Source organism: Lupinus angustifolius, chromosome LG02 (assembly GCF_001865875.1).
Source record: "Lupinus angustifolius cultivar Tanjil chromosome LG02, LupAngTanjil_v1.0, whole genome shotgun sequence".
NCBI classification, from domain to species: Eukaryota; Viridiplantae; Streptophyta; class Magnoliopsida; order Fabales; family Fabaceae; genus Lupinus; species Lupinus angustifolius.
The window spans coordinates 6,869,609-6,888,552 of record NC_032010.1 but is presented as its reverse complement, the minus strand read 5'-3'; the positions used below and the strand labels follow the sequence as shown (position 1 = coordinate 6,888,552).

The 18,944-nt window shown below is 31.2% G+C and overlaps 2 protein-coding genes across 6 annotated transcripts; both read left to right on the top strand.

Annotated features, from left to right (window-relative positions):
- LOC109334776 (serine/arginine-rich splicing factor RS41-like) lies at positions 482 to 3,745 on the top strand. 3 transcript variants are annotated; one of them, XM_019570719.1, is made up of 6 exons: positions 482 to 576; positions 703 to 844; positions 2,360 to 2,472; positions 2,774 to 3,012; positions 3,195 to 3,449; positions 3,545 to 3,745. In XM_019570719.1, exons 2-6 carry the CDS (start codon positions 739 to 741, stop codon positions 3,579 to 3,581), a joined length of 750 nt encoding a protein of 249 aa, XP_019426264.1. In that variant the 5' UTR covers positions 482 to 576; positions 703 to 738; the 3' UTR covers positions 3,582 to 3,745. The 3 variants fall into 3 exon arrangements, with proteins under 3 accessions (XP_019426264.1, XP_019426271.1, XP_019426280.1); XM_019570726.1 differs by lacking the exon at positions 482 to 576 and adding an exon at positions 1,946 to 2,190 and having other exon boundaries at positions 730 to 844; XM_019570735.1 differs by lacking the exons at positions 482 to 576; positions 703 to 844 and adding exons at positions 877 to 1,831; positions 1,946 to 2,190.
- On the top strand, positions 15,294 to 18,472 carry LOC109334759 (peroxisomal membrane protein 11C-like). 3 transcript variants are annotated; one of them, XM_019570697.1, is made up of 8 exons: positions 15,294 to 15,399; positions 16,534 to 16,730; positions 16,955 to 17,029; positions 17,111 to 17,185; positions 17,278 to 17,358; positions 17,470 to 17,544; positions 17,659 to 17,832; positions 18,162 to 18,472. In XM_019570697.1, exons 2-8 carry the CDS (start codon positions 16,539 to 16,541, stop codon positions 18,195 to 18,197), a joined length of 708 nt encoding a protein of 235 aa, XP_019426242.1. In that variant the 5' UTR covers positions 15,294 to 15,399; positions 16,534 to 16,538; the 3' UTR covers positions 18,198 to 18,472. The 3 variants fall into 3 exon arrangements, with proteins under 3 accessions (XP_019426242.1, XP_019426251.1, XP_019426236.1); XM_019570706.1 differs by having other exon boundaries at positions 15,343 to 15,475; XM_019570691.1 differs by lacking the exon at positions 15,294 to 15,399 and adding an exon at positions 15,585 to 15,606.

Genomic DNA, 18,944 nt, shown 5'->3' with positions numbered 1-18,944 from the left:
CCGGACTTGAAAACGGATCTGGTTTGTAGTCTTAACCAAATGAGAGGTTAGACCGCTTTGAACCGGGAATATTCTGGTCCGATCGTGTTAAATTCGGTTAAACCAAAATAACTCATATAGTTAACCGAACGGTTCACGTAAGTTTTATAAAAAGAAGCAGAATAGTATTCTTATATTTTATTTTACTTCGCTCCCAACAAAGATGGGGAGATGTTACTCTAATATAATTGTACATAATTATTAATTATATAAAATGTTACATTTATATAGAATTATATAATCAAAATAATTATTAATTATATATAAAATAATCTAATCTGATCATACGGTTTAACCATTTAAATTGATTAAACCTAATATAAAATATCTTTCAATTTAATAATCGGCTTGAGTTTCATAAGATTGGGTTAAACGAATATACTAATACCAGAGTACCCAGTACCGTTTTAATAACATTGTCCACAATCCTTTTAATGAAAGACAGTGCTCCTGTCCTTTTCTCTTAACTCCCCTCTCCTACCTCTCTTATCTCTCACTCCGCACTTTCCCCAATATCACTCGTATCCCTTCAACAAGGTACCAAATCTTTGATCTCCCTTCCACGTATCTTCATATTCATCTTCCTTTCTTCCTCTATCATCAACCATCCATCAAATCTCATCTACGTTTTCATAATCTGTTACAACCCTTATTGAATTGCAGGTTGATTTCTTAGTGCTTCAACTGTGCTGGAAAAAGATGAAGCCCATCTTTGTTGGAAACCTTGATTTCGAGTCGCGCCTCTCTGATGTTGAGAGGCTCTTCAGAAGATACGGCAAGGTTGATAGAGTTGATCTCAAACCGGGTATATCATTTTTATCCCTAGGTTTTTTATTTATTTGTTAAATAATAATGATTTTGAGTTCCTTTTTTAGGATAATTTTTATTAAGAAAATGGGTTGTGCATCCACAGTGCAAGTTTTTTTTTCTGGCTGGCAGACATTGTTCACCATTAAATGTTGAACACGATTGAGTTTTAAGTAAAAGTCGTAAATATGAATGATGCATTTTTTTATTTGCGATGAACATTGTTGCATGATTTGATTTATTTAGCCGATCCGAGACGAAAAAGCTTGGTTGTTGTGGTAGTTGCCTTTTCGTGATGTTTGGTGTTAGTTTTAGCCTTTAAATAAGTCTGTATTTCTAGGTACTTAATTAGTTATTTTTACTTTTTTTTCCCTGCACTAGGCTTGTGATTTTCAGTGATAAGTTGATAGTGTTAAGCGGTTAAGAAGTATTGTGGCTTTGATCATTTTGAACACGCTTTGCTATGCTGATTTACTTGGTTTACGTTGTTGCTTACCATGTTACATGGCAGTTGCATTGATTGTGTGGGTACATTGGATGTTTGAGTGCAAGAATGAAGATTAACAGATTGATCACCGGTGCTAGATAAGTGATGAGGTTTTTTGCGGTGGAGTTTGACTGTTTGAGGATAAGGAACTAAATATGAAAATGCCCTCTTATGTTGAGTTACAGTGGGGTTGTAATACTGATTAAGGAAAGGAAAATGTTATGTACAACCATTGAAGTAATCATTTTTCAAAGAACTCATTGACCCTGTTCTGATGTTGGTTTGGTTTTTAAACACCTACCCTTAATGATTACGAATCTGTTAAATATTTCAAAAGAAAGTGCTATGCACAACGAAGTCCAAACAACGACGTTGTCTCATTTTTTATCTTCTTCATCTTCAGTGAACCTGGAATTCACCAATTCTTCTTCTCAGTTTTAACAACCAAGAATTGTGAACTATGGCTGCCTTTCTCAATTGATTCTTAAAAGAGTGAAGGTGGTGTTTTTTGAATAGTTATTTTTTAATGGATGTGCATTTTTTGCTTCCTTTAAAAGAAGAAATCTGTACTTAAGATATGAACCCCCATACTCAACAATTTCTTTGTGGCAGGATTACTTGGAAATTTGGAATGTATATGCTCTTCTTGGATGGATGTGCTTCTATGCATTTCTTTTCTATCATGTGTCCCCAGCTTCTCCTTGTATTTTTCCAGACGAAATAATCTGAGACCCTAGCCCTGCCACTCTGCATTCCCTCCGTATTCATTGCTTTTTCATTCCTCATGACATTTGCTCAGTGTTCAATTTCCGACATGTTTCAACATATAAACCATGATGATTTCGCAACTGTGGCAGGTGTTATGGTATTCTTGACAGTTCCATTTTTTTGGTTATGTTGAATTCTTCTCACATTTGTAAACTCCCGCAGCCTTCCTATCTATGTCATCTTCATGAAAGGAACCTTCAAATGTTTAAGTGAAATAGTTTCTGTGCTGTTTTATGTTTTAACATTCTTGTTTACCAGGGTTTGCTTTTATCTTCATGGAAGATGAACGTGATGCTGATTATGCAATCAGAAGACTTGATAGAACAGAATTTGGTAGGAAGGGGCGCCAGATACGTGTTGAGTGGTCTAAGGTACATTGTGATACTAAATTTCATTAGTTGTTGAATGATAGTGATATGATTGTTAGACTATATGGTTTACTTATTTTAAAGCATGGAATTTTGATGTTCACATAGTGTAACTTTACATATATGTGTGTGTATGATAAAAAAAATATAGTCATAGTTACCTTGATATGATTGTTATGCTACAAAATGCACTTATTTTAAAGCATGAAATTCTGGTGTTCACATGTATTGTAACTATACGTATGCGTGTGTGTATATTTGTGAAAAAATATAGTGATAGTGTAACTATATTATGATTTTATAGCAAGAACGTGACAGTAGAAGGCCAGGCGGTGACTCAAAGAAATCTTCAACTAATACGAGGCCATCAAAGACTTTGTTTGTCATCAATTTTGATCCAGTTCACACCAGGACTAGGGATCTGGAGAGGCACTTTGATACCTATGGAAAAATATCAAATATAAGGATCAGAAGGAATTTCGCTTTTATTCAGTTTGAAACCCAGGAGGACGCTACTAGAGCTTTGGATGCAACTAACTTGAGGTTGTAATTATCTTCTCAATTGCTGACAAGTCATTTTTTTCCACTGAAGCTTTCTCCCTCAGTGGTACCCTAGATTCCAGTGCCTTCAATAAAGATGGTGTGGGATGAGGGTGTGGAGATAAATATGCCATTGACTCCTTAGTTTAAACATCTCAGATTTTGTGTTCATATTTGTTATGCAGCAATTTTCTGGATCGTGTTATCACCGTGGAGTATTCTATAAAAGATGATGACAGAAGGAATGGATACAGTCCTGATAGAAGAGGACGTGACTCTCCTGATGGGAGATATGATCGTCGCAGATCTCCGAGTCCGTATCGTAGAGGTAGAGGTAGCCCAGATTATGGCCATGGATCAGATCCAGCTTCCAGACCAGAACCTAGAGGAAGCCCCAAGTATGAACAAGCTGAAAGCCCAATGACTGGGAGATATGACAGGTTAGATCTAATTAAGCTAGTGTTTTTGATGAATTTTTTTCACGGCGTTATTATATTTATCTTATTTTATGTTGAATACTTTACTTTTCATGTAGCCAGTCCCCACCACCCCGAGATAGGTCACGATCCTGAGGAAAAGCTGAATGTTGTTGTTTGAAATTGTTGTTGGACCATTTTCATTTCATTCTAGCACATTTTATCTAGTCCATGGCTTGGCAGCAGAAAAACAGACCTTGTTGATTGTATCTACTGTTATGTTTGATTTGAACCTTAATATGCAATGTCCAAAGACATTTTCTGTCACATAATTTGGGTCCTGCATGTGTCATCATCTCTCTAACTTCAATAAAAAAATTTCAATCAATCACAGTTGATAGCACAAATTATGGGAGAATATATGTGCTCCCAAATTTTAATAAGAAAGCAGATGACAGAAAATGCAGACCTTAAAGCTCTTCAGTAATGTTTCAACTGTTTTCTTTTTAATGGTTTCCCTAGTATTTTTTTTTATTTTGTCCTTTATCTTTCTATATTAATTAATTATATTTATTCCTTTCCACTCATTATTTTTTTGTTAATTAAATAAGATTAGAGTTGTGAAAATAGTAATTGATATTATTTTATTTCCAAGAGAGATAAATAAATATGAACAAATTTGTTTTTGCTTTAACTAGTTAAGTTTGTTCTTCAATTATTATTTGAACATCTATCCAAAGAAGTAAAAAGTTTTGTGACATGCAAGTGACTTAACAACTTTATATGTATATAAACCGTTACTCCTGTTTCTTAAACACCAGCTCATACAATTTGATCTTTCCATCTTGGGTTCTGGATGCTTAGCAATTGAATCAGACTAAGCTATCATTGAAGTCATCAGTTCATTAAATAGCTTAAGTGGTGTTTGATACGATTATATCTGAGCAAGTTATATTTTCATTTTGATTCCATGTTCTATTGCTAAAATCATTGGCAATTGTAAAAAATATCATTGACTCGAAAAAGGAGAGGAGATAGAGAAGTATGAAAAATATATTTTACAGTAAAAGTTAACAATCTTATGAGAATCAACATTCACATTTAAAAAGGTCCAACAAAATGAAATTCTCTCTAGTATTGGACTATTCAATACTAAAATATAAGGGAGTAGAGAAATTTACAAGTTTTTAAATTATTTAATTAAAAAATACTTAAAAAGAAAGACCCTTCAAAAATTGGTCTCACATAATAACATTTCTATACAGTATTAATTGGACGCTACAATATTAGAGAAGATCTAGAGTCCAATCAGAATATTACACTACTAGTGAGAATTCCTCAAAATATTAAAGAGTAAATTACACTGACATTCCCTGAGTTTTAGTGAAATTATACAAATTACCCTTCATTTTTTTACACCTACACAAACCACCCATAATTACACTGACCACCTCTGCATAAGAAATAAGTGTAACATTTTAAACAAAACATGATATAATGTGGAGACAAGCCCAAATAATATATGACTCAATATTTCTCTATTATTTTTGGTTCGTTACACTATATTATATGAGCGATTTAAACAATATTTCTTTAGAAATGTTGATGCATTATGTAACCAAAAATAATAAATACACATTGATTTGTATATTATTTGGATTTGCCTACACAATATATCATGTTTTGTTTAACTTAATTGTTTGTTTAAAAGATTACACTTATTTCTTATGCAGGGCTGGTCAGTGTAACGAAAGTATAAAAACTAGTGGAGGTTTGTGTAGATGTAGAAAAGTGAGGGGTGGTTTGTATAATTTCACTAAAACTCATGGGGTGTCAGCGTAATTCACTCAATATTAAAACATTTCTTGTGCCAAGTACCATGTTAAGCTTTTACTAAATCATTTAGGGTTTGTTTACAAGTTGGATTTTGGAGTGAAAAAATAGAAAGAGAAAGGCTTCATAGCCATGAAATACACTTCTGAGATAATTCTAACGCCTTCCATTTTCTTTTTTCCCTTTCAAAACTGAACTCGCAAACACACCATTTGGGTATGTTTGCGAGTTGATTTTTAGAGGAGAATGAAGAGAAATTGAGGGGTTGAGAGTCATCTCACAAGTGTAGCTCTAGAGTCTTTCTCTTTCCTCCATTATCCTCCAATAACCAACTCACAAACAAATCCTTAGGTCATCTATAGTTCTATTTTACTGTTCAGATTATATTCCTTTACTTCTAATAAACGCATAATTCCAAATTTTTCTAAAAGGTAATGATTGCCTCTTGAAAATTTCTATGGTTGCATGTTTATTTAATAACATTACATGTGCAATGAATAACTAATGTAAATTCACTTAAAAATTACAATAAGTTCAATGTGTAATAGATTGTCTATGACTAGTCTAATTGGATAACGAATTTGTACGATTAGCCTGATAAGTTTATGAACGAGCCATCAAAACGACCCATTCAAGGTTTAAAGATGCATGAACAACAAACCAATATACCAACGCTCAAAGTCTATAAAGCCACCTCCCGAAATAGCTTACAAAAGAAAACATTTCTTAGGGTATAGATACCTAAGGCCCACATAGGCCTAAGAGTGAGCCTAAAAGACTGATGTGAAGGATTGGATAGGGTCATGACATTAGTTATGATGACTAGGGACCTTCCTTCAAGGCAATGAAATTATATCCCAACAATATATATGGAGTTTACCATTAAGGAAGTATCACTTCTCTATAATCTTGTGTTCGCTCTACTATATTTGTCTGCCTTATACACATAGTGAATTGCATCGGGATCCCTTTTCACATGCCCACCCAAGACAATCAATGTCGACCCCACATCTCAATCATTGCCACATCATCTCATCCATATTAGAGAACATTCGTAACATATGTGGCTTTCATACACCATTGTTACTACCAACAACCATGCTAATCAACACAACAACAATTTCAACCAAGATAGGATTGAGGCACACATCATGCCACCCTAAACGCACCAAAACTTTACCCCACAATCCCGAATTCAACCTTCACACCAAGCAAGTTGAACTTATTCAGTTTCACCACTGCACACGACGAGGATGCGGGGAAATATCATTCCACACCTCCAACCACCATGCAACCATGAGTTTTTGGGAAGGTTGAAGTGTCAAGAACCCATGACCAACGGCATGCAAGACACATGTCACAAATAATGAGGTCAATGTACTTTTACTTTTGCATCTTAGATTATATCTTGTATTTACATTTCCTAGGTCTAATATTTTATGATGGGTAAAGTCTTATAGGTTTCTACATCTCATATCATTGATTTAATTAAGACCATTATTTGTATGATAGAGATGGTGATTGAACTAAACTTATGAGTTTTACCTCAATTAGTCAATTTGTGATCGAGTATGATATAGATAATGAAATCCACATTTTTTCAAAAAATGTGGTGATCTGCAAGTAATTGATTATCCATTAATATAAATGATTATGAATTTTCATAAACTACTAATTGATTATGAATCAAGCTTAATCGAATATATGGTACCGGGAATGAAAGTAATTCATTCAACTCAATTCTAACTTTTTTAAATTAAGAAAATACTTGTGCGAATCTTGGAGAAATAATAGCTCATCATATTCGTCTTAAATGTTGTTTTTCTCATCTTATCTAATCATCATGTTCTAATGGTCTTTGTTCTTCAAATTGATTAGAGATTAGAATGAGGTCTTTTAGATCTAGATTCTTGTTATTATTTGCAAAGAAATGTGTTCATTAAACAACTAAAATTCACCACTAATTTGTTATTAGAAAGAAAGGTGATAGATTAGAGATGAGAGATCCTCTATCTAAGAGAGTGAGTTTGTTGCAGGATACATAAAATCTAGGAGTAGTGGGAAATCAACTAAGGCTAAACTTTTGAAGGAAGACATATGTGTTTTTGCTGAGTTATTTATATCGAAATGATATTCCCATTAGCACATTAATCGAGAGAGTAGATGTAACATCATTCTTGACATGATCAATATAAAAATCTTTAGTGTCAATTCTTCTATCCCTATACTCGTTTAAGTTCAACATCCATATGTGTGAACTAATTGATTTGTATGTGATAAGGATAAACTCTTATAATATAATTGATTAGAATATTCTTGAAGAAAATTGTGTTTTATGGTTTACATTATAATTGATTAATTCTCGATTAACAAGTAAATAAAACTACCTAATTAATCACAAGTTGCACGATAATTGATTATCCGGTCTTTACGGAAACTTAATTACATTGTATAATCAATCAGTAATCAAATAATAAGAGTAAATAGATTAAAAAAAAACAATTGAAGCAACAAGGTAGATACATACCAATTCATCTCCTTTTAATATACAATAGGGCCCTTGTATCCTAATAAAAACATAATGATTAGACTTCACTTACTGTGATCAACCCTACCTAATAAGGATAACAAAATAAGTATGATTAGCATATCTAGTTTAAAGCGTTAGAAATTCATAATTTCTAATTAAGGTGGACATCATCTATTTAATATAATTATATTGACTATTTATTTTGGGTTATAAAACAAAGTGAACTAATTAATGACAACTTATAAGACTTCTGAAACTGATAACGAATATGAGTTTAATATGAGTGGATATCCAAACATTGACATATATGAGATAATGAAAACTCTATAAGTTAATACATAAGGAACGGTTATGGTCCTAATATATCAAATCACAAATAATTTTCATCTCTCCTCATCAGAGAGAAAATGAAGGTCCCAAAAGGAATTCAGGATTTGGTTGATGAAGGTCATCAAACCAAAACTCTCTCAAAAAGTATACCAAATGAGTATATTAGAGAACATGGATTCAAATATGACATTGTATCTTTGTTTTATATATATGTGTGAGAATCATGATATTCAAGATCCTAGGACTGGTATTTTACCAATAATAAGGAAATACCTAACAAGTGATATCAAAGTTGTAGGTTCTGAATTTTATGGTTCTGCATTAAAGATGTTTTCCCCAAATTTTTTGTGAACCCTAATTTTTAAATTTGGGGATTTTATGCTTCCACTATTGCTTAACATGTGTTGAAGTATATATTCAGATGTATACATGAACATTGCATTAACTTTTATGACTATGTTATGCAATATGTATATTATGATGTAAACCAAGGGGGATTTGTGGATGACAAATTGATTTCTCTGTCGACAGACTAGAAATTGATGTTGTGTTAGGTATCTTGTGATGCGTCTATTATGTGAACATGTCTTATCGAAAATCTTTACTATTTTCCAACCAATTTATCTAAAGTCTTGCCAAAAAAATTTAGCTTTCCAACCTTCAACTCCTACTTTTTCAGTCTCGAGCTAACATTTTAACTAGTTTTGTCAAGCATAACTTGTTGTTGTTTTTCTTTACTTACGAAACCAAAAATATTTTTTAATGTTTATCTCTTAAGTGTGTTCTCACGACTTCAATACCCAATAACAACGCTCTATAAATATGATTTTTTTTTCCTCAATTTCATCATACTAAAGAAAAATCATTAATCGGGTTATAATATTTACTACTTTGTGCAATCATTACTAAAAATAAGAATACATTTGACAATAGAAAAGTAGGTTGACAGACAGGAGCGTGTCTGTCAACACGCTAGTTATAATAATATTAAATCCATTATTGCATTTCTTAATAATTTCAAACAAAAAATGTCATTGGACCTTTATGTATGATGGCTACACTATATATTACATTTCCTTATTATAATAATATTAAATTCATTATTGTATTTCTTAATAATTTCAAAGCAAAAAACATATATTACTCTAATATAAAATCAAATTCAAAATAGATTTTTTTTGTAACTTTTAAATATATTTTTAATAAAAAAGACTCATATAGTATCACAATTTTATTTCATTATTTACATTAAAAAAAACTCGAAATTGAAAAATATTTCATTTTCTACAACTTATAAAATATTTCCTACATGATATCATGTTTCAATTTCCTATTTTCATTAGAAAATTCAAATTAGAAATTGAAAATTTATTTTCCTTATTGTTTGAACAGACTAATATATGAGTAACACATATGTTCTTAATAATACAAATACACGGGTAACATGTGTGTTTTTACTATGCAAATGCACAAGTAACATGTGTGTTCTTAGCAATGCGATTGTACGGGTAACGTGTGTTTTTAACAATACAAATTAACTATATAATAAAAAAAGGTCCTCCCACATCATCTGTTAACTTCTCATCCAATTTTCCCCTCCAAAATGGTTTCACTTCCTTCATGAGTACATTCTTACACTATATATTTTATTTCCTTATAATATAATAATATTAAATCAATTATTGCATTTCTTAATAATTTCAAAACAAAAAAAATGTCATGGACCTTTATCTATGATGGCTACACTATATATTTCATTTCCTTATTATAATAATATAATAACATTAAATCTATTATTGCATTTCTTAATAATTTCAAAATAAAAAAACTTGTATCACTCTAATATAAAATCAACTTTGAAATTGAATTTTTTTTGTATCTTTTAAATATATTTTTAATAAAAAGACTCATATAGTATCACGATTTGATTTCCTTATTTACATTGAAGAAAACAAATTTGATATTGAAAAATCATTTCATTTTCTACAACTTTTAAAATATTTATTTTAAAAAAAAACATATAATATCATGTTTTAGTTTCCTATTTTTTAATATAAAATTCAAATTTGAAATTGTCATTTATTTTCCTTATGTGTTTAAATCAGTGTTGTGATAACTGGACCAGATGATTCAACCGGTTCAACCGCTGATCAGACTTGAAAACAACTTTCATTTCTAGTCTTAACAAATGAGGGGTTGAACCACTTTAAACCAGAGAAATTCTAGTCTGACTGTATTAAACTCAGTTGAACTAGAATAAAATACAAATTCAAAATAGAAAAATGTTTCATTTTCTACAACTTTTAAAATATATATTTAAACAATACCCAAATAATATCATGTTTCGGTTTCCTATTTTCATTAGAAAATACAAATTAGAAATTGTCATTTATTTTTCTTATGTGTTTGAACATGCTAATAAACGAGTAAAACATGTGTTCTTAACAATGCAAATGCAAAAGTAACATGTATGATTTTACTATGCAAATGCACAAGTAACATATATGTTCTTAGCAATGCGAATGTACGGGTAATATGTGTGTTTTTAACAATACGAATTACCTATATAATAAAAAAATGTCCTCCCATATCATCTATTGCCACATGTTAACTTCTCATTCATTTTTTGCCTCCAAAATGGTTTCACTTTCTTCATGCATACATTCTTACACTACATATATTTTTTTCCTTATTATATAATAATTTTAAATTCATTATTGCATTTCTTAATAATTTTAAAACAAAAAATATGTCATTGGATCTTTATATGTGATGGCTACACTATATATTTTATTTCCTTATTATAATAATATTAAATCTATTATTGTATTTCTTAATAATTTCACAACAAAAAACTTGTATCACTCTAATATAAAATCAATTTCGAGATTGAAGTTTTTTTGTAATTTTTAAATATATTTTTAATAAAAATACTCATAGTATCATGATTTCATTTCCTTATTTACATTGAAAAAACAAATTCAAAATTCAAAAATCATTTCATTTTCTACAACTTTTAAAATATTTATTTTCAAATAAACCATATAATATCATGTTTTAGTTTCCTATTTTTTTATTAGAAAATTCAAATTTGAAATTGTCATTTATTTTCCTTATTTGTTTAAATCAGTTTTGTGATAACCAAACCGGACGGTCCAACCGGTTCGACAACTAACCGAACTTGAAAACGATTCTGATTTCTAGTCTTAGTGAATGAGAGATTTGACAGCTTCGAACCAGAGAAATTTCGGTTCAACCGTGTTTAACCCGGTAAAACCGGAATAAAAGACAAATTTGAAATTGAAAAATGTTTCATTTTCTAAAACTTTTACAATATTTATTTTAAAAAAACCACATAATAAAATGTTTCGGTTTTCTATTTTCATTAGAAAATCCAAATTTGAAATTGTCATTTATTTTCCTTGTGTTTGAACAGGCTAATACACGAGTAACACATGTGTTCTTAACAATGCAAATGCACGAGTAACATGTGTATTTTTACTATGCAAATGCACAGGTAACATGTGTGTTCTTATCAATGTGAATGTAGGATAACATATGTTTTTAACAATACGAATTAACTATATAATAAAAGAAGGTCATCCACATCATCTATTGCCACGATTTAATTTCTCATTCATTTTCCCCTCCAAAATGGTTTCACTTCCATCATGCTACATTCTTACACTATATATTTTCTTTTCTTGTAATATAATAATATTAAATCCGCTATTGCATTTCTTAATAATTTCAAAACAAAAAATATTTCATTGGATCTTTATTTGTGATACACTATATATTTCATTTCCTTATTATAATAAAATAATAATATTAAATTTATTATTGCATTTCTTAATAATTTCAAAACAAAAACTTGTATCACTCTAATATAAAATCAATTTCGAAATTGAAGTTTTTTTTTGTAACTTTTAAATATATTTTAATAAAAAGACTCATATAGTATTACAATTTCATTTCTTATTTACATTTAAAAAAACCAAATTCGAAATTGAAAAATCATTTCATTTTCTACTACTTTTAAAATATTTATTTTCAAAACAATCATATTTATCATGTTTTAGTTTCCTATTTTTTATTACAAAATTCAAATTTGAAATTTTCATTTATTTTCCTTATGTGTTTAAACCGGTGTTGTGATAACTAGACTAGACCGGACGGTCCAACCGATTCGATCGTTGACCGGACTTGAAAACTACTTTGATTTGTAGTCTTAGCGAATGAGGGGTTGGAGCGCTTTGAACCAGAGAAATTCTGGTCCGATCAAGTTAAACCCGGTTGAACCCGGATAAAAAAATTGAAATTGAAAAATGTTTCATTTTCTACAAATTTTAAAATATTTATTTAAAAATACCCACATAATATCATGTTTCGATTTTCTATTTTCATTAGAAAATTCAAATTTGAAATTATCATTTATTTTCCTTATGTGTTTGAACAGGCTAATACACGAGTAACACATGTGTTCTTAACAATGTAAATGCACGGGTAACATGTATGTTTTTACTATAAAAATGTACATGTAACATGTGTTCTTAGCAATGCGAATGTGCGGATAACATGTGTGTTTTTATTGGAACATGGTGGAGTGAAATATAAAATACACACAAGTTCCACATAGAAGACTTTTGAAAAAACAACTCTCAAGTCCCACATTGGAGAGTTGAGGAACATGGAAAAAATCTCATGTTATAAATAGAGGCATTCTCCCCTTATTATAACTTGCCCCAAGTTGAATGCGCTTTCATTCAACTTTTTCTTTCTTCCTCATATTTTCCGCCGATGCATTTCCGCCAAACTTCTTACAATTTCTTTCCGTGGTACTAAGAATTGGCACGGGTAGCCATATTGTGGGCATTTTGAGAACTGACATTAATAGTCAGTATTGAGGGAAAAGAATTGGCACAGGTAGTCATATTCTGGGCATTTTGAGAACTGACACTGATAGTTAGTATTGTGTGGCACGTGTAGCCATATTGTGGGAATTTTATCCTGGGGACGACGTGGTTGATAGTCTGCTTGCACATTTTGGGCAGTGCCACGAAACGTCTTAAAGATAGCGACATGGTCGTGACTCAGCCAGTAACGATTATTTCGTATCATTTAGAATTGTTGCAAGCTACGGTAACAACAGTTTTTAATAATATGAATTAACTAAATAATAAAAAAAGGTCCCCTCACATCATGTATTGCCACAATTTAACTTCTCATTCATTTTCCCCCTCCAAAATGGTTTCACTTTCATCATGCTACATTCTTACATTATATATTTTCTTTCCTTGTAATATAATAATATTAAATCCATTATTGCATTTCTTAATAATTTCAAAACAAAAAATATGTTATTGGGCTTTATCTATGATGACTACACTATATATTTTATTTCCTTATTATAATAATATAATAATATTAAATCTACTATTGCATTTCTTAATAATTTCAAAATAAAAAACTTGTATCACTCTAATATAAAATCAATTTCGAAATTGAAGTTGTTTTTGTAACTTTTAAATATATTTTTAATAAAAAGACTCATATAGTATCACGATTTGATTTCCTTATTTACATTGAAAAAACAAATTCAATATTGAAAAATCATTTCATTTTCTACAACTTTTAAAATATTTATTTTCAAAAAAACCATATAGTATCATGTTTTAGTTTCCTATTTTTTTATTAGAAAATTTAAATTTGAAATTGTCATTTATTTTCCTTATGTGTTTAAACTAATCTTATGATAACCAGACTAGACCAGACAATCCAATCAGTTCGACCGCTGACCGGACTTGAAATTGGCTCTGATTTATAGTCTTGACGAATGAGGGGTGAGACCGCTTTGAATCGGAGAAATTTCTGTCCAACCATGTTAAATCCGGTTGAGCCAAAATAACCTAAGAAGTGAACTAGATGGTTCACTTAAAAAATTTAAAAAAATAGAATACTATTTTAATATTATGTTTTACTCCGGTCCAAAAAAGATGGAGAAACATTATTTCAATATAATTATTAATTATATAAAATTTGGTATTTATATAACTATATATTTATGGATAAAAATGATAAACTATATATGAAATCATTCGACCGGATCACCGTTTAAACTGGTTAAACCTAATTCGGGATCTCTTTCAGTTTAATGTCCAGATCGGGTTTCATAACATTGGTTTAAATAAACAAAGGCACGTGAAACACATGTGTTCTTAACAATACAAATGCATGAGTAACATGTGTGTTTTAACTATGTAAATGTGCATGTAATATGTGTTCTTAGCAATACAAATATACGGGTAACATGTTTGTTTTTAACCATACGAATATACGAGTCACATATGTGTTCTTAACAATATGAATGCATGAGTAACGTATGTGTTCTTATTCATATGAACGCACATATGGTATGTGTGTTCTTAATCATGCAGCAAAAAAATATCGTCTCGTGCTACTACAAGTGTAATTACACTAATTACCCCTATAAAAGAGATAAGTGTAATTTCTTACACAAAAAATGATGACGGGTGTAATTAAATCAAATAAATATGGTATAGAATGAAGACAAATCAAAATAATATAAAAGTCACTTGCTATTAATTATTTTTGATTCGTTAGAAACTGCATCAATAATGGTAAGAATATGTTTAAATCACTCTTATACTATACTGTAACTAACAAAAATAACGAATAGATAATGACTATTATTCTATTTGGATTTGTCTTCCAAATATACCATATTTTTGTTTAAATTAATTAAAATCGTCACCATTTTTTGTTTAAGAAATTATATTTATCTCTCATACAATATAGTTAGTATAATGTATATATATAATTAAGAGTAGTTTGTGTAAGTTTAAAAAAAATGTGATTTATGTAATAATTTTACTCAAACTAAGATGATTTCAGAATAATTTACTCTAATTTTTTTAAACATATGTTAATATCTGAAAATATAAAAAACACAACTTTATTTTTAATAATGAATTTAGGTTTTTAATTTTATAAATTAGGGTATTTACTTTTCAACCAACGAATCAGATTTGAGCTCACACTGAAACTATTCGACCTTGGAATCATCGAACGATCAGAATGACAAGATTTTGGGAACGTGCAAGCATTCATTCTCGCTAGTTAACAACATAGTTTATTTCATTTTGTTTGTTTGGACGTTCCAAAAGGAGAATATATAACACAAACAAACACGTGATTCTCATTTACATCGTGCACCCACTCTCTCCCTTTTCTGCATTCTCCTGATTTCCAGCTTCAAAGGTACACAAAAAATTTCAGCCTCTGATAATTTAATTTGCAATTTTCGATTTTGGGTCTCTGAATTTAGTCTGCAGAAGTGGGTATTTTATATCTAATGATTATCATTTCGTTTATGCAAAAAAGTGTCATTTTTTATGCTTTTTTTCTGAATGTTTTGTTGTTAGTGTTTCGATACTAGTGTATTGGTTGCATGAACATTGATGGAAGGTAAGTGGGAAAGGAAAGACTTTTGATGTTATGATTCATTTATGTGATTTGTTGTTGTTGTTGTTGTTGTATATCATAGAAATCCGTTATTTCAATGATTACTTTTATGAAGAAAAGGGGATAGAATGAGATCGATTGATGTAACTGGATTTGGAGGTAGTCGACATACATTGACGCTCTTCTTATCTTTTCTCTTGCAAATATTTTGTGCCTATGATCAGTGTTCTAAATTATGGCCTTGGTTGTGTTTACCGCATCTGCGGGAAAATGGGCTGGTGCAGCCGAAATTGTGTTCACGATATCATTATGGAGACTCTCAAAACCGCAATATTGTGGCCGTAATTGTGGTTGACATTTGTGAAATGCAATTCAAAACAGTGCCTATGATAGTTGAATAAAGCTTATTGTTTTGATCATATGAAATTTATTGTCCTGATTAATAAATCAAATGTTCTTTTACTGCCTGCCTCGTTTGAGATCTTCCTCAGGTTGGGCAGATTGGTCAATTGATGTTTTAGCTAAGGTCAAAAGAGGTACTGTCTTTTTTAGGTGTATTAAGCTACCTTGTATTTGTTACTATTCAAACTTGGATGCTGATGTGATTCTCTTGAATTTGCTCATCAGCTTCAAAAGATTTTCTTAGAGAAGTGGAGTATTACTTTGGTGATTGTTATTTTGGATAAGTTGTAAATAACCCCTTGAAATTTAGTTAACGTTCAGATATCGTCCTCTGTTTTTTTTGCCACAGAAAGTATGATTTCATAGATATAAAAACCTTAGCCATCTTCAGTCCCCATTTAATGTGAGAAATGTGACTTTTGCTTTCCAACCCCATTATTCTCCTAGTTTAGTTGAAATGAATTGTGCTGTGATTTGTTTTACAGCTCAGATTATAGAAAATGAGTTAATTTATTCTTGTATTGTTAGAGAAAATGAGTTCCTTGGATGCAACTAGGGCAGACCTGACTCTTTTAGTCTTGTATTTGAACAAGGCTGAAGCAAGGGACAAGATATGCAGGGCTATACAATATGGTTCCAAATTTGTGAGTAATGGAGAGCCTGGTACTGCTCAGAATGTAGACAAAGCAACCAGCTTGGCACGAAAAGTTTTCCGTCTATTAAAGGTTAGGCCATTTAAATTTATTTTGTGTATCTCCTTGGGTTAATATGTTTGAAGAAGGGATTGAAATAAAAAATGGCGGAACGTCTCAAAACCATATTTTTCTTCAGTAATATCTCTTTCCAAAGAGAAACTCTGTTACATAAATATGTGGCAAAACAGTGTTCTTAATAGTCCCCTCCCCAGAGTACATGTTGCCTCTAATGCTTTGCCATCTTTAATATTCAGTTTGTCAATGGCCTGAACTCTCTGATAAGTCCCACGCCACCAGGGACTCCCCTCCCCCTAACTCTGTTGGGAAAGGTATGAGTTTTCTAAGTCACTCCATTTTTTAATCTCTCTTTCAATTATTCTTTCTAACATCTTATTTAATGTCCTTTTCAGTCCAAGGACGCATTAATTGCAACGTTCTTGTTTCTTGATCAATTTGTATGGCTTGGCAGGTCAGGCATCTATCAGGTAGGAAGTAAAGCTTTTCTTAAGCATCCAGTGTTTGTTCACTTTATTATCATCTAGAAGAAGTATATAACAATTTGATTGTCCAAATGCAGAATAAAGAACGTGTGGAACTAATTGGCCGGATATCTCTTTTCTGTTGGCTTAGTTCCACAGTCTGCACCTCCTTGGTTGAGGTTTGTTTGTTGCTTACTTTTAGTCAATACAGCTAACACCTATGCATTAAAATGTCCTCTTAGTATTTCACTTTTAATCTCAGTATTGATATGTTTTACTCTTTTTATCAGATTGGGGAGCTTGGAAGACTTTCTGCATCGATGAAGAAGTTAGAGAAAGAACTCAAGAACAGTAATAAATATGATGTATATGTTCCTCAGACTTCGAGTTTCAGTTTCTGGTTTACAATATTGGGGAGTGTGACTGCCTTTTCTTATTTTTATTTTTATATTAATGTGAAGTTATTACCTATGATGCAGAATGAGCAATACCGCGCTAAACTAAAAAAGTCAAATGATAGGACTATATCACTTGTCAAAGCAGGCATCGATACAGTGGTAGCAGTCGGACTGCTTCGGCTGGCACCCAACAATGTCACTCCCCGAGTTACTGGAGCCCTTGGATTTGTTTCATCTCTAATATCTTGCTATCAGGTGCTTGCTAGTAACATTATAGTTCACTTCCCTGTTTTACTTTGGTGTCTATACGTCCCTGAAAAGTTTTGTTCGGTCTGCACATTCCTCCTAACAAACAAGCAAAATTAGAGAAAAATAGTCCTTGCCTTGGTTATTTTTCTCTAGAGGTGCAAGGAACTGTATTAACAATGTTTTGAAATCGATCCATAGTACGGATGGAACTGCCAAGAATTTTTATGCCCTTCTAGTGCATTTGGTGGATTAGTTAGGAGTACTTTTCTTTTTCGGGTAGAATTTATGCTTGAGTAAAATTTTAAATTGACAATGATCTCGTTTGTACAATGCAGTTGCTTCCTCCCCCAACCAAGTCCAAAACAACTTGAAGATGGAAGGACAATTTGCTCATCATGCTTCAATGCTGTGGAATAATTTTTTGAATTCATCACGAAATTTGGTGTGAGCATTGAGCAATTCACAGACTGCTAGCATGTGTTTGAAATGTCATTATAATTAGTGCCAATGTTGTCACAATAAGATTTTTCTTAGGAGTAGAAAACAATGTTTGTTATGATACATCTACACCAATTGGTTGCTAATAACAATGCATTTTCACTTCGGATGCAAACAAAACTTAAAAAGCATTACATGCATGTGTTAATGTGCTAGTCATGAGATAATCTTCTTGCTAATGATTCCGTTAACCTTGTACCACTAGTTTTACTCACTTTTTTTACACACATCACCACCAGGGAAAGCATTTGTTGTCAAAACCAAAGCCCTACAAAATTTGGTTGAGAAAATCCTATTCAAGCCTATCACAGGCTTTGTTGATATCTGATTATTCTGCCCCCACAAAAGTGCTTTAGTTTTGTGAAATCAACTCATTCTTAACATGTTTGAGCTTTTGCACTACAATTCTATATTCTCTATAAATGAAACTGCAACAACTTACTAATGTTTGTTGATTAACACTTTGTGGTAGTTGGGGGGGGGGTCTTTGGATGTTAACACAAGTGATTATATTATTGCCTCAGCTTAGTGATTTAAATTGCAAATTACATGTGATGCTGCTACAATATTGCAGTTGCGATGTTACACCAAATCACAGTTATGCGGCTGCATCGGGCCGC